Genomic DNA, 15,678 nt, shown 5'->3' with positions numbered 1-15,678 from the left:
GGGGGGGGGAGCGAGAGAGCGAGAGCGAGAGAAAGCTGGGCTCAGATGTTTTGGGTTCTTATGGGCTTAAATGAGTAAAGTCCCATTTTAACCTGTAGCCGCTTTGTCTTTTTGTTTGCATCCGTACCCACTTTTTAAAAAACTTCAGCTTCCCTTTATAACTAGAAAACTTCAGCTCTAGACCTGAAGTTTTCGGGTTACTAAACAAAAACTTCAGCTCTAGAGCTGAAGTTTTTATTTTATAACTAGCAAACTTCAGCTCTAGAGCTGAAAATTTTCGGGTTACTAAAGAGCTGAAGTTTTCGGGTTACTAAACAAAAACTTCAGCTCTAGAGCTGAAGTTTTTATTTTTTAACTGGAAAACTTCAGCTCTAAAGCTGAAGTTTTTATTTTATAACTTGAAAACTTCAGCCCTAGAGCTGAAGTTTCCGGGTTACTAAACAAAAACTTCAGCTCTAAAGCTGAAGTTTTTATTTTATAACTGGCAAACTTCAGCTCTAGAGCTGAAGTTTCCCGGTTACTAAACAAAAACTTATAAAATAAAACTTCAGCTCTAGAGCTGAAGTTTTTATTTTATAACTGGCAAACTTCAGCTCTAGAGCTGAAGTTTGCGAGTTAAAAAAAAAACTTCAGCTCTAGAGCTGAACTTCAGGCCCCGCTACTAAAATGCTGAAGTTTTGTGTAATTGCCTTTGCTACTTCAGCCCCGTGTGCTGAAGTTATGTGAAAAAGCGAGTACGCTTACATTTTTTTTTGCAAAGCGGGCACAGGTTAAAATATGGCACAAAAAGCGAGTATAGATGCAAATGCCCCTTAAATGATGCTATTGGGTCTGCTTTGTTTTTAGAAAAATGTCTTTTTCAGACTAAAAACGATAGAAATTACACCAGGTAGCCACTCTAAAGGATTGTTATTTAGAAATTAGCCAATACATTCTGAATTTCGATTTTTACGTTTAATTTTTCGGGACATAAACAGCCTGAATTGTCCTGAAATTCAGATTTTTTGGTTCAAATTTTCAGGATAAAATAATTGCTTCCTCTGTCCATAATAAGTAATTTTTTGGCCAGTGTCAAGTTAACAATATGCAAATTTAATTAAAGGTAATTTAGTCAAAATACTTATTTGTTTTCTAGGAGTTTGAATTTTATTAAGGGGTGTATCAAAAACAAAATAGTAATTTATTGTAGACCGGAATGAGTACTGACTAATCCCTAAATAACAATACTAAAAGTGGCTGTTTGTGTAATCCCCCGAAAACCGAGGCAGAAGATAACATTTGTCTCATTTCAAAGGGAGAAATTCAAAAATAGCCAGATTTACCACTGGTCGTTGAAAAATAGCCAAGTTTCAAAAGTCATCGAAATTTAGCCACTTTAAATCTGAGCGAAAACACTGTTCAAAATCCGGAAAAATACGCCCGCAAATTTTACGGGAGTTCCAGCATAAGTATGCTTGAACTCCGTAAATTTTACGGAGTTCCAGGATACTATGCTGGAACTCCCGCAAATTTTACGGGAGTTCAAGCATAATTATGCTGGAACTCCCGCAAATTTTACGGGAGTTCCAGCAAGTATAATTGTCCAGTATAATATACTGGAGTTTGGAGCACTGGTGCTCCAGTCTCCCGCAAATTTTACAGGAGTTAGCAAAGTATACCGGTCCAGCATAATATGCTGGAGTTCGTACACAAATGCACCAGAACTCCCGTATATTATACTGGACCGGTCCCTGTTGCAGCAAAATAGTGGCTATTTTTCATTGATTTGATAAACACTGACTATTTTTTATTGACCAGTGTGAAAACTGATTATACCATGATATTTTAACCATTTCAAATTGTTTACGGGTTCGACAGTCAACAATGAGGCAATGACTTTATCTGTGCTTTTTTTTAATCTGGAAAGAGTAATCACGTGAACTAGACAAAGCTAAAAAGACAGGGGTCAAAAAGAAAATTAAAATATTTACAAAACCGACCTCCCATTATTCCGTTATTATTTGCACAACAGTCCAGTCCAGCCATGCAACCCACTCACTATAGACTTTAGTCGTACCTATAAAATGCCCTACTGCTTTTTCAAGGCAGTTTCTCCGTTTCTTCTCTACACAGATCTGATCCCTACTACTCAGGTGCCTGCTCTCTCTTTTTGCTTCTCCGTTTGAATCTCATTTTTATTTTATTGTAAAAAAAGTTGAGTCTCATTTTTTTTGTCGATCGTCTTCATCTGGATTGGCCGCGTTTTGGTTTAGCATCGTTTTTTTAATAAAAATTTCGCGGTTTCGGATCTGAGTTTAGAATGCTGCTGCGATGACGAGGTTGAATTTTTAGCGATTTATGAATTATGATTACTTGTCGATTGATTTTCATCCATGGAGCTCGTGAGGAGGTTGGATTTTTATTTCGCGCTATTGTTAGTTTAAAATGCATTAACTATTAATTATCATGAATCTATATACGTGTTCAATGTGCATTGCTGGCTGACTTTTCATGTCACTCTCAGGGTTTCGTTCAGATGAAATTCAAAAAACTAATTTAAGGGAATCAATAGAAGAAACTGATAAATTAAAAAAAAGAAAAAAGAAAAAAGGGCAGCTTGGTGCACAAAGCATCCCACGTTCACGCAGGGTCATGGTAAGGGCCGCACCCCTAGGGGGTGTAATGTAGGCAGCCTAGGTGTGATGTTTGATAGAATAAATCAAATATTTGACATACCTGACATTATTAGTAGCATCACAGTGTGATGTTTTTATGGTTCTGGATGATTTAACAATGACTAAACTTGCATTTCCCATAATCTGATGTTGTTTTTGCAATCTGCGATGCTGTAATGTTGTGGAGATTTGTGTTTATGTCCAAAATTTTTGGTGTACCGCTTGATTTCATTGGTTGGAAGGTTGCTTCCTAATTGAGGGATGTTATCTGGTTTCGGTATATGGACGAGTCAATGATAATGTTAAACCCGGCCAGATAATTGTGTAACATGTAATTGGTCCTAATGGATACAAAAGCTACAATTTTAAGTTCATAGATTCAGATAGATATGAGTTCTACGTCCGCAGCTATTTCATTATCATGCATCTACTAATAGGACAAACTTCTGTCTATACTCACAATATTTATGCTGTACTAGTCTTGATGATATCCTTAATTGTAGTCATATGTTACCAAGTTTTGGATTGTCTTTGTGATTTCTTAATTGAATTGCTTAGTTTCTTATAGGATGGTTCTTTGAGAAGAGAAGTTATATACTAAAGCCCCATATGTGATTCTGTTAATTTAGTTTACATGCCACACACACATACACTCATATTATGGTTCATCTTTTATGAGGTACAAACACGGGGGTGGGTCAAAGAGCTTATTTGTACTTCAGAAGTTTTGTTTACAATGTCTGCTGCTTTGAGCAGAACCTAGCATTTAAAAGTTGAGAGATCATGGGTCGTCGTGGAGTCAGTAGCGGTGGAGGACAGAGTTCCCTGGGTTACCTTTTTGGAGACGGTGAGGCTCCAAAACCTACTGTCACCAAGGTAGAAGCTCCACAGAATCAGGGAGCTACTACTACAAGTGATCCACAGAAAGCTACTGCAGCTGCACCAGCTGCAAATGCTAATAAGCAGATTCCTGCTGGCATCCAGGGGAGCAACACCAATAACTATTTCCGCGCAGATGGACAAAACACTGGGAATTTCCTCACTGTATGATCCATATCATTTTTCTTTCAAAGCCGGTTTTAGCATTTCCTTGCAGATTACTTATCCCCTCCTACTTATTGGTTTCTTTTTTTATGATTCACCTCATGGCTTTGATCAAATAAATTAGTTTTTAAATTGACAGCTTTCAGAAGGTGAGTTTGACATGGAAGCAGTTCTTTTATGATGAAAATTCTTTTCCATTCTCTACTCAGTATAGTACTATATGCTTCTTACATGCTTAACTCCGTCACCCCTTCAGTTCTTGCTGCTTAAGTAGAAGCACACTTCTGCTTTCCAAGTAGGTCAATTGAAGCCATTAACATGATATGTTCCTTTATTTTCTTTTACCATTTTCAGGAGGGCAATTGAGGATAAAGCATCTTTGTTTTTTCTCTTTCTGAAGGAAGTTCTTTATCATTTGCTATTTAGTTCAGTATTACTTGCTTCTTGCGTTCTTGATCCTGTCATATCACCCTTCTGTCAATTGCCGCCTTCTGTCAATTGCTGCTGCCCAAGTTGTAGAGCACTTCAGGAGGGGAATTTGAGAACGGAACCATCCTCTTCTGAAGATTTTGTTTCGATTTTCATCTAGCTCAGTAGCATAAGCTTTTTGCATTGCTAATTCCGTCGCGTCATATTCCCTTTTTATTGTCTAGTTTACAGGGTTATGTTAGCTTGTCAATTACTAAATGTTTGAATCTTGTGTCTCTTTCCAGGATCGCCCATCTACCAAAGTGCATGCCGCCCCAGGTGGTGGATCTTCCCTAGGTTACTTGTTTGGCGATGGCAAGAACTAGTTCCTTCTGTCCAAAGATGAAACTGTGTGTTCTTAAAAAATGATGAGACTGCTGTTACTGTATGTTGGTTTATTTTGTGTATGGGAAAACAGTGTCGGCATTCGGATGATCCAATTGTAATATGATAATCCTTTCCTACTCACTGTTGGGATTCACTCGATGCATGCTTACAGAAATCAAGTTTTAGTTCGTGCTACTGTTGTTTTATGCAATGATATAAAAAATCTCAACTTTTTGCATCCATCTCCAAAATGATTATGAACATGCAAGATACTGAAACAATTGCTCTTTTCATTTTATAGATGTATTAGCGACATTATGATATCTACAACTGAGTATTCAGAGTGATGATTCATTGAATGGCATTATAATTACTACTGAAACCATTTTCAATTAATGAAAATTTCTCAGTGCAAAAATTCGTACACTCAAATGCTATCTATAATCAGCCTTGGCATGAATTAGTTCTTGTCATTAGATGAAATCATAATGTCCTTGAGGAAGTCTTTTCGTAGAACATGGTAAACTGCAGTATTTGATTACCAGGGAGGATTTGGCACTTCACAGTTATAAAGACAACTTGGCGATAAGACTGGGAAATTGGTAAAATTGTTTTCTTGCAGCTTCTAGTATTAGATTAGATGGTGATCACTGTCACCACAGTGAATATTGGTGAGAGGGCAGTGGTATCAGATGATATTGATTCTTTGCGATTTGGATCTTTACCCAAACATATCCTGATCCGTAAACCCGAAGAAAATGAAAATGTGTAATTCCCATGCAGGTTGTAGTTAAGTTAGCTCTTCGCTCTCCTGCCCCTACTGCCACGCCCCCAACCCCCACACATACACAATACTAATAAAAAGGGAAAAAAGGAATGCTAAACATAAAAGAAAAAACTTAAAGAGAGAAGGGATGAATATGAAGCATAAAAATATGAGGATTCCCAATTCTCAAACATCAGTAATTGTCATATTGGGAAGACAAAAAGTTCTAGTTGATATCCTAATATATACAACAGTCGCTATCGAGCTATTGACAAAAAAAGCAGTCCTTGGATCTAAATCATTTTCACCCCAGTTCCTCTCCTGTCAACTCTCGCTTCCACCTCCTTGAAAAGAGACACCAACAAGGGGAAAAAGAGAAAAACAGTGTTTGATAGTTATAAAAAGAAATGGTTAAATGATGACAATTCTTTGGGAGAATGTCAAAGAGTCTGGGGGCCATAGACAAACGGGAATTCAAGGAAATAACCACCATCTGATGACAAAATTGCGCAAGGCTAATCAGGTTTCCGTTGATTCTTATCTGCAAAAAAGGAATAAGAAAAAGTTAGCTAATGCACTAAGCACAATACATCACCAATTAGTTGAGGAGCAGGTCTGCTGCTATCTTATGGTTACAGGAGCATAACTGATATGCTAAGGTTAGAGGTCCAAAAACAAACTACCATTGGCATTCAATAGTGTCTATCTTCACCTCTTCAGAAGTAATATGTTTCTAAATTAAACATTCAGTAGTAAAATTACCTAGAGGACTACATTGAGATGCCCTAAAGTGAGATGTGAGGATCATATCTGGTTTCTGTATTCATATTGATTTCCATGAATTGACTTTGATCAAGAGAATCTTTCTCCAAGCTGTTTGATTCTGCCACTCCACAAATGCAATAGTAATCAATTCACTGTCGCAATTCATGCATATATGTAAAGCATATCGTTTCTGCCAACAGTTCAAATAGACAAAGTGATAAATCAGTGAAAGGATGTCAAAGCTGATTAGTCCTAAGAGTTGGGCTAAAGAGGAGAGCTACCAGGGATATAGTTTTCATTATCCAAATTGTTGCTAGCAGAAAGCAGAAAGATCTTATATCTAAATATCCATTGGCAAATGGTTTTACTTATAATAGCGGAAAATAGCAGCCTTTTTCTGCTTTCTAAGATTTAAATGCCTTAGCAAACAAGGTAAGACAATACACGAGATAGCAAGTAAAAATGTAGGGAAATTTTCTAGCACAAAAAAGGTAATGATACAAATAGTCATTCTTTCAGACATTAAAGATAGCACAATCAATCAGAAAAAGCTAATTTAACAATTCTTAATACGAGATGACAGGAGTTTCATACATATCTATTGATGAAAAGCAAAGATTTTATTACTAGCAGAAAAGGGGAAAACCACTAATCAAAGGACTCCAAGTACCTATTTACTTGTGTGATGGCTTCAAGTATTTAGTTACGATAAAAGTAATAAGGCATTTAACATGTCTCTATTGCCAACCCAAAATAAGCACGTCAGAAACTCAATTTTTTCTGTTCCATCACATGGTTTTGGAACAAAAACAAAAATGGTATAAATGCTTGCAGATCAAACAGGCAAAAAAAGCACAGATATGACGCTGAATTAAATTTAACTTACAAGTTTGTCCAAAATCATACATAGTAAATTAGAATCCAAGACAGATATTTACTAATATTTCATTTAATCCCGTTTGCATTTGCTCATCAACTTTTGAAAGAACTCTACAATTAGAAAGACACAAGGCAGGAGCAGCACAGCCTTCAATCTAGAAATCTTGTTTTGCATTATCGCTTGACTGCAATACTGCTTGGGTTCGGGTGGGGGTAAACGATGCGGGTGTGGATCTAGAAGTCTGATTCTTCATCACATAAAATTGGATTCGAGGGTATGGATCTGAATGCGGATAAGGGGTTTTGAGATACGATTAATAAATGTACAATACGACACATATATAAGTATATATTTCGATTAATTAAAGTTATGGCAAATTAAGTTACCCCCTTAACTATAGACCAAATCCCTGTTACACACTTTTTGCCGACGAAAATCACCTGACACACTCAACCTTTCCTAAGTGTAGCTAAGACGCACCACTTTTTTCTTGACCGGTTTGTCAAAGTTTGTGTGATATCACGCACCAATAAGGACATGACACGTGTTATAACTCAAGAAAAATAATAAAATACTTAATTTCCACCCTAATTAATATATTTTTAAAAAAATAATGAAAACGAAGTCAAAGGATCCCCTTCCCAACACATCTCTCATCTACCCAACCCCACTTTTAGTCATCTTTCCCCATTGAAGTGTTTTCCTCCATTAAAATCCACCGAAATAACCCCTCCACCAAATCACGGATCCTCCATATTCCTCCATTTTACTCTCATTTCACACCCAACAGCCGCCCAACCTCTCTCACCACTGCTAGCCGCCGGACAACTCCACGCCGGTCGGAGTTGCCGGCCGGCTGGCGAAAATCGCTCCCTTGCCGTTGCCAGAAAATCAAATCCGGAGGAAACTCGTCGAAGAATGGTCGGATCTTGGCCAGATCTGCCGAATCTGGTCGGAAGCAAAGCTTCTACATCGTTCTTTATTTTTGTATCTCTTCTTCTCACCTTTTTGTTTCATCTGAAAGATTGGCTGGAAAATTAAAGACTCCGGCGACCCATAGTTTTGTTGTCGTCCATTTGTTTCCCGGTTGCCTTACCACCACAGCTCCGGCGATTGCCGTCGTTGTAACGGCGGTTCTATTCTATTGTTTATTGGCTTCTTCTCTCTTGATGATGGATTCATGTTTGGAGTTTTTTTCACTGTTATTGTTTCTATATTAAATCTACTGCTATGATTATTCCCTGTTAGAATTCGACTGATTATTGTGTGGAAGAGGCACCCAACTATTTGGAGATATAATAATTAAAAATAGTAAAAACAAGAAATGACTCAAAAAAATTAAAAAGACTGATAATGTGGCATTTAGATAATGGTTCAGACCCAAAAATTCAGACACTCGCCTCTTTTATGTGTAAAACACGTGCTCGCCAGCTGTTAAAAGTGGTATGTCGCAGCTACACTTTAGAAAGGCCGAGTGTGTAAGATGATTTTCATCGGCAAATAGTGTGTAATAGGGATTTGGTCCATAGTTCATGGGGTATATGTATTTTGCCTAAAGTTAATGAAGTAAAATTAATAAACTTTAATATGGGCCTCTACCCACATGGAGGAAATCTCAATCTCCTTAAAGACAGATTTAGAACCAAAGGCCATAAACACTTGAAGAAAATGAGTGAAGCCATCTTCACGAAAAGGCAAGTTCAAATAAAAAAGAACATTGCCGGGGTTTCTGCGATTAAGTTAAATATTTCAAACTAACCATCAAGAGTTTCTTTAGTAAACTAAGGTTCGAAAGAATAATTTCATATACGTATCACGATTGGTCAAGACAAGATAGTAGTAAAATCAGTAACATATTGTCTTAGCGTATGACGTCTGAAATTAACAGTCGCAGGACTAGGATGGTATTTTTATGACTTCAAAAAATTGTAAAGCACTTTGATATGTAAAATCACACAAAACTTACAAGATGTGTGGGGGCACATACCTTCAGTAAAGGATTTACGACTCATTTATTGCAGAAGCATTCTCCTTAGAGATCCTAGTACCACAATCTACTGGATCACTCGCTCTACTACTTTCCAAATTCACATCAGGCACCACAGAGGACTTTGAGGCGTCATGAATCTGCTATAAAGGCACTTCATTATAAATGATCTCAAAGTAAAAGTTCAGACATAAATAACTCGACTTCGCTAAAGAAGGAGGTATGCATACAGAATCATGCAAGATCAGAAACCAGCAGGAATGGAAGACATGTAGCATCAGCGTAATTTTTTTTTGTATAAAGTATGTAGCTCCAGTAGGGATTATAATTCTAATCGGGAAATTCACTCAGAAACCAACCCCTGTGTAGAACAAGTCCTTATAAAGGCCAGTTATAAAAGGAAAGGAAAAGTGGAGGCTAGGAAAGAAATCAGAACTTTAAAATTCAAAATATTGAATGAAATGCTTTCTTTTCAGTTTCACATTTCAGCATAGAGAGGAGAGAGAGAGAGAACTCTTGACTAGAAGCAAATCCCTTTTCTTCTTCTTCTTCTTCTGATTTCTCGACTAGAAGCAAACTTAAGCATGTGACTGAAGAGAACTGCTATTTGTGGATTGAAATCTCAAATTAACAAGAAAAGAACATATCAGAGCTTGGCTAAAAAACCCTATATCATTCACCAAACATGAAACAGTCCAAATCTATTGCTTAGTCTTAAGCTCTGTATATAAATTCTCACAATACAGTCTAATGGTCACCAATGATTCCTCATGTTAGTTCGTCAAGAGGATGAAGATTGAATGTTGACATGTAAGTAGCATGCGCTCATGACTGTGATTATAAACCAAAGAGGGAATGAAGATTATAAACCATGGGTGATTGCAGATTCTAAGCAACGGTATGAGGCCATGGTTTCATTTCAAATGCTAACACCAATTCCGCAGCTTCATAAATGAAATGCTGCAAGTGCAATAAGAAAAATGATCTATACAAGCTAACGAAGAAGGAAATTCCATGTTCTTGTGCAGCCACAAAGGCACTAGTACAAAATTTCTCTTTAAGATGGTATAGCATGATTAAACTATTTATTCCACACAAAAAAAGGTATAACCTCTTGGGCTGGTGAAGCATTAGAGGGGGATGGACTCTTCATCTCAGCTGTAACATCTCTAACCGGGGCCTCATTTCTGATAGATTTCCCGCCAGAGACATCTGCTTGCTGGAAGTTGTTTACATTAGTTTCTGTAGGTCTTGTAATTTCTCTATCAGAATTATGGTCGTTGTTCGGCTTCTCATTACCAGTTTCACCACTTCCTGTATTCCTAATTCTGGAAATATGATAACATCGTCCAAAAGGCAACAAGTGAACAGAAGAATTGATAAATACTGAAATTCTGCTACTCTAATCTATCAAATGTAGAATTCAGAAGATCATGCACCTGATAGAATCATTGCAGGGAGTCTGTTCAGGTCTCGGTTTGTTGGAAAATAGCACTCCACGAAGCGGTTTTCCATCTATAACAGTTTCAATGGTATACCCATCTGGAAAACTCTTTGTGACCTTGGCTTGAAAAGTCTTCTTCCCCAGAGGAGTCTGGTATTCGTTCAAATAAATGTTCTGTCGACCTGCCACAATATCAGTCAAAACCAATGACACGACTGCTTCGCTGCTTCAACATTAAATGCACTACACAATGTATCACTACAGGGTCTATACCAAAAAGTACTATATATCAGATAACATATGACATGCTAGCACACTTTATTTTTCCTGGGAAAAAAAATATTCATAGAGAAGTGCACATGTTTAGTATCCACTCACATAATTACATAAAACTTTGCCCATAGCTTATAGCAAAGAAACAACAACAAATCTTTTTGTTATATATAGCTGTTGGATCATCATGGAGGCTTGCTTAGATGGATTATCATCCAATTGTTCCTCTCTTCAGTTATTCTTGTCTTTAAGGTCTCCTCTTACCTAACATATTGTCATGATAACAATTTAAGCAATCGCATTGAAAAGACAAAAGTAACTCACAAATGCATTAACAAGGAGCAGCTTCAGTAAGAAAATACTGAGGAAGTACAAGGTTGGGAAACTACAAAATAAAATCAAGAAGATACAAAAAAGTTTCTCACTTGGCTGTGTATAATTCAAAGGCAGTTGGTGATGGACATAAGCGTTATTCTCAAATCCAACAAGAGCATTATCATAGGGAGAAGCTAAAGCTTGTTGCTCCTGGCATTTTAACTTCAACTGCTTCCTCAAAGACAACTTCTCTATCCTTCTTTCGTCTCGTTCAGCCTCTCTAACAAGGCCTGGTGATATGAATATACAACATAGACTCAAATATTTCTCAAAGGGAAAGTTCTAAATCAATATTGTACGGAAAGCAATGTGCGGTTGTTGGTGGATTCAAAGATAGACCTGTATATAGATAATACATGTCCTCCAAGGGTTGAAGGTTATTATCACAACCACCTATGAACACAAGAGCACCTCCCAAGTGTGGATCTAAGCAATCCCCAGCTACTGAGAATCTGGCAGATGGGCCCTCACCAGTGGGCATGACCTCAGTCCACGTACCTGAAGCTGCAGGGACATTTCGAACATAGAACAGTACACAGACATCCAGCTTCAGATAGCGATCAATTGAATATCATATATCTCTTTTAATACACACCAATCATGACAAACAGCACAATAAGTCGGAGAAATTATCATTTAGAAGTTAACAGCAGCACAGATTTCCTGAATATAGTTCTAAAATATCTTTTCTGATTCTCAATGATGAATGCCAACTAAGATCCACCAAGCATCATTTCTGAAGATTTTAAAACAATGTCAAAATAATATGATCTCAGAATAATTAATTTCTTATTAACTGTTCTGAGGTACCCCGTTGATGTTGGGGACCACCCAAGGACAGGCACAGAGAGCATTTAGACCAAAATTTGCCTAGATGTTTGGTTTAGAAGAAAGTAACTGCACTTCCTCCTACTCAAATGCTCTATCCCGTATCAAGTATTATCACAAAAAAAAGAGGAGTCTTGGAGTGGTGGACAATAATGCGCTTGGTAATTAAGGAAAGAAAACATGGGGCACATAAGCCCCTTCATTTAAACAGAAAGATAATGCACTTGAAGAACCACAAAGACAAATTTGTGAGACGGGGGAGGGAAATAATAAATGCTGATTGAAGAAGAGCAAAGAATAGAAAAGAGAGACAGCATTCCAACTACAAAAAGTGATAAAGCATGACCAATATTCCAATCATTTTGAACCACTCTATTCTCATTAGCCAACATGAAAGTCGGGTTCCTCCCCCACATCCCACCCTCCCCCAACACCACAAAGAGAAGAGACACATATATACAAACAAATTTAACCCCCTGGCTCCATCTCTTCCATTATCATCAGCTCAGATCCATCTCAAATATGGTCACTGCAGTCCATTCCTACTTTCAGGAAGAGTCATGGGCTTGGTGTGATCTTCCATACTTTACATGATTTCTTCTTCCTCCTACCCTCTTCACTGTCCTTATGCTTTTTTGTTAATTAATTTTTTTAAGCTTCTCTCCTATAAGAGGATCAGGGACAAGAGGCTTGATGGAATAGCTGACGTCATCATACGATTTGGTGTCAATTGTTTGGTTTTCGTTTTGTAGGAAAAGAGCTTGAAAGCTATATGATTCAATAGATAACATACCAACATCAAGCACGTAAACATCATTAAATAGGCTCTGGTCATTAGCGAAACCCCCGAAGACAAACAAGTTCTTCCCAAATGCAATGGTTGTATGCCCAGCTCGCGGCGGCAAATTCTGGCCCGTAGTATTCAACTTGCACCAAACCAGAGTATCTGTGAAAACAGGATGCCAAAATAGTCATAAATACAGACTTAGTACTAGAAACAGAATTGTGATACAAGTGTAACCTTTTCTATATTTCACTTCAAGAGTGAGTTTCGTAAATACCTGTGTCAAGTATATGAACATCTGACAAATAAAAGCTAGATGTGTCTTCACCACCTATGATAATGATCTTATTATTCCAAGACGAACAGGAATGGCTCTCACGCTTACATGGCGGAGTGCCTGATGGCACAATGCATTTCCAAACAAATGTCTCTGCCAAATAAGAAGAGCATTAAAAAAAGTATATGAAATAACCACCACCAGGATCATTAGTTCCCCACCCCCCCTTATTATTTATATATACATAAACTTCATAGAAAAGAAAACCAAGAGCTGTATGAGATCTAAAAACTGGATTCCTAATAACTGTGCAAGCCTTTAGTGATTTAAGTAGCAGTAGAATACAAAATGCATATGAACAATAGGATAAGAACAACTTGAGTTCACCTTTGAAGAGATCATCTAACTTTCTCTCAAATTATAAACTACAAGGCAGGGGAAGTTTCTTTTCCGAGGAGTTACAATGCTTAGGGTTCAATTCCTAAGAGAACAAAAACTTTGAGACAGAAAGGACTGGCTGATGCTCCTGTGTTTCTTCACTTTCCTCTTCCATAACTACCAATTTAAAGTTTGTATCACTACCCTCCCACTGCCCTCGTCTTTCTATCAGTAGTTCGATGGTTTTTGAAGTTCTTCAGAATTTCACATGGTTACGCGCAAGTCACAATGCAAAATTCTCCATACTTGCACCCAACCGTACTGGCTAAGTGCAGTCTACCATTAGCCACCTTAATAACAAACAATATATATATATATATATATATATATATATATATATATATATATATATATATATATATATATATATATATAGAGAGAGAGAGAGAGAGAGAGAGAGAGAGGAACACCTGTATTTAATACGTAAACATCATCATAGTATATTTCAGTGTCATCGTATTTGCCGCATCCACCAAATATGAAAAGCCGTTTTCCAATAAGTGCTGCACTGTGGCCTTCCCTTGGATTAGGGCAATCGCCTCTTAGACTTGGTGATATCCATGTATTTGAAGCTAAAAGCAAGTAGATTCAGCAAATTATTAGGTAGTAGTGAGTGTAAATCATTTGGAACAACAGATAGAATTCCTTATATCTGCCAACTTTCAACATTCAAGCAAATGGAAGAACAGAACATGTTTTATCTCATGATATCGTCTCTCTGGAAAACATTGCACTTTTGGGAATAACAAGTTGGAGTATCTTTTTTCTTTCTGATAAGGTAAGATAAAGAAAATAACAGATTATCTTGAAGCTTTACTGGTTTCTGATAGGAGAGACCAGCCTAAATCTTGTAAATAGCCACAAATCAATGAAAGAAAGAATTATCTTCCACTAGACCGAGGTATTAATGGTGATTTTCTAGTCTCATAGAACAGAATGTAACACAACTTCCTTAGTAGAACAACACAAAATGTAATAACTTAAGGGTTTATCCTCATACCATTAGACTAGAGATATTCTAATCAGAAGATCTAGAAAGCAAATTTAATTTAACATTACACAGACAACAGAGGCAACTATTAAAAGATTAAGCAATAAGAAAATGGTCTTAAGATCAAAATGCACTAACAAGTGTCCAAAATATGCAAATCGTTAAGAGGCTCTCTCCCATTTGTGCCCCCAAACACAAACAGATTATCTCCAATGTTTGTACAACTGTGGCTGTCCCTAGGTGTGGGCAATGCTCCCTTCATCACTGGCTCACTCCACATTCGATTAACTGCAAAATAGCAGAACAATGTAAGGATAGATTTATCAAAACCTCTCCCCAATTCCTTATGTAACAAAACTTTAAAGCCCAAATCAGTCCTGGCCCTAAGTCTTCAGAAAAAAACTAATATAAGAAAACCCTAAACAAGCATACTGAAAAAAGCCACAAGAAAACATGAATTGACAAAACAATTTCAGGAAAGGAAAAGCCAGAAACAAGAAAAGGAGCAATTTTGCTTGGAAAAAAGGAAAGAAAAAGAACGTACCAGTGTCAAAGACGTGAACTTTATTGGAATGTCTGTTGTCTTTGCCATAGCCACCGAAGACGTAGAGAAGCTTACCTCCGAAGACAGAGTTACAGGTGTGGCCCCACCTTTTCCCAGGCCCACCACCTCCATGTACACCCACTCTTTCCCATCTCATGCTTAATAACAACTCTACTCAAACCAAAAGCACCGCAATAATCTAATCAAAAGCCAAAAGCCTAGGTTTTCTATTAGAAAATAAATAAAATGTGCAACAAAGAAGGAGAGTGATATTATGCTAACTTTTGATTAAGGTTAAATGGGTTTCTGGCGATTTCATGACTGAGATTAATAACATGCAGCGACAGGCGAGTGAGAAACGGCCATTAACAAGTGTCACAGTCTCCAGAGTCTGTACAACAGGGAGTGGAAACTGTACTATTTCACAAACATTGGGGACTATTGATGCAAATAAAGATAAGTTATCCATGGGACCCAAAAAGCGCCCGAATCAAATTACAAATACTACGATGAGAAGTTGAGAACCATAGTCTAGGGGTGCTAAAAAGCAGTTTTACAAGTCAACTTACTTTGATAAGTGCTTTTTCAAAAAAGTATTATTTTCAAAAGTATTTTGGCAAATTAATTTAAAAAATACTTTGAATCAGTAATTAGTATTTAGCCAAACTTTTAAAAAGTGTTTCTTGGAAGAAGCTACTTTTTCTACTTTTCCAAAACAGCTTTTGCTTCTAAAATATTCTTTTTTTATAAAAAGCTTGGCCAACACTTCAACTTTGAAAAAAGATAGTACTTTTTTTGTACTTTTCAGCTTGGAAAAGCTTGGCCAAGCAAGC

The 15,678-nt window shown here is 37.1% G+C and overlaps 2 protein-coding genes across 4 annotated transcripts; one reads left to right on the top strand and one right to left on the bottom strand.

Annotated features, from left to right (window-relative positions):
* LOC109225641 (protein SPIRAL1-like 1) lies at positions 2,027-4,735 on the top strand. 2 transcript variants are annotated; one of them, XM_019390390.1, is made up of 3 exons: positions 2,027-2,132; positions 3,411-3,698; positions 4,412-4,735. In XM_019390390.1, the coding sequence occupies exons 2-3, from the start codon at positions 3,438-3,440 to the stop codon at positions 4,490-4,492; spliced, it is 342 nt and encodes a 113-aa protein (XP_019245935.1). In that variant the 5' UTR covers positions 2,027-2,132; positions 3,411-3,437; the 3' UTR covers positions 4,493-4,735. The 2 variants fall into 2 exon arrangements, with proteins under 2 accessions (XP_019245935.1, XP_019245942.1); XM_019390397.1 differs by lacking the exon at positions 2,027-2,132 and adding an exon at positions 2,193-2,389.
* On the bottom strand, positions 5,393-15,260 carry LOC109225632 (kelch domain-containing protein 2-like). 2 transcript variants are annotated; one of them, XR_002067951.1, is made up of 12 exons: positions 14,846-15,259; positions 14,440-14,589; positions 13,721-13,882; positions 12,873-13,025; positions 12,605-12,757; positions 11,323-11,487; positions 11,034-11,213; positions 10,331-10,517; positions 10,003-10,219; positions 8,892-9,031; positions 6,022-6,142; positions 5,393-5,800 (listed from the first exon to the last, which is right to left on the bottom strand). XR_002067951.1 is itself a non-coding variant. In XM_019390380.1 (11 exons), the coding sequence occupies exons 1-10, from the start codon at positions 15,000-15,002 to the stop codon at positions 8,906-8,908; spliced, it is 1,650 nt and encodes a 549-aa protein (XP_019245925.1). In that variant the 5' UTR covers positions 15,003-15,260; the 3' UTR covers positions 6,135-6,214; positions 8,892-8,905. The 2 variants fall into 2 exon arrangements, 1 of the variants encoding a protein (XP_019245925.1); XM_019390380.1 differs by lacking the exon at positions 5,393-5,800 and having other exon boundaries at positions 6,135-6,214; positions 14,846-15,260.

This window comes from Nicotiana attenuata, chromosome 1 (assembly GCF_001879085.1).
Source record: "Nicotiana attenuata strain UT chromosome 1, NIATTr2, whole genome shotgun sequence".
Taxonomy (NCBI): domain Eukaryota; kingdom Viridiplantae; phylum Streptophyta; class Magnoliopsida; order Solanales; family Solanaceae; genus Nicotiana; species Nicotiana attenuata.
This window is presented reverse-complemented; position numbering and strand designations above follow the sequence as displayed.

Coding starts and splice junctions, on each gene's coding strand:
- LOC109225632 (XM_019390380.1), bottom strand. CDS start 15,002: ATGAGATGGGAAAGAGTGGGTGTACATGGAGGTGGTGGGCCTGGGAAA. Junction 11,488..12,604: donor TGTTTACGTGCTTGATGTTG/GTATGTTATCTA, acceptor ATGTCCCTGCAG/CTTCAGGTACGTGGACTGAG. Junction 11,214..11,322: donor CATGTATTATCTATATACAG/GTCTATCTTTGA, acceptor TCATATCACCAG/GCCTTGTTAGAGAGGCTGAA.
- LOC109225641 (XM_019390390.1), top strand. CDS start 3,438: ATGGGTCGTCGTGGAGTCAGTAGCGGTGGAGGACAGAGTTCCCTGGGT. Junction 3,699..4,411: donor ACACTGGGAATTTCCTCACT/GTATGATCCATA, acceptor GTCTCTTTCCAG/GATCGCCCATCTACCAAAGT.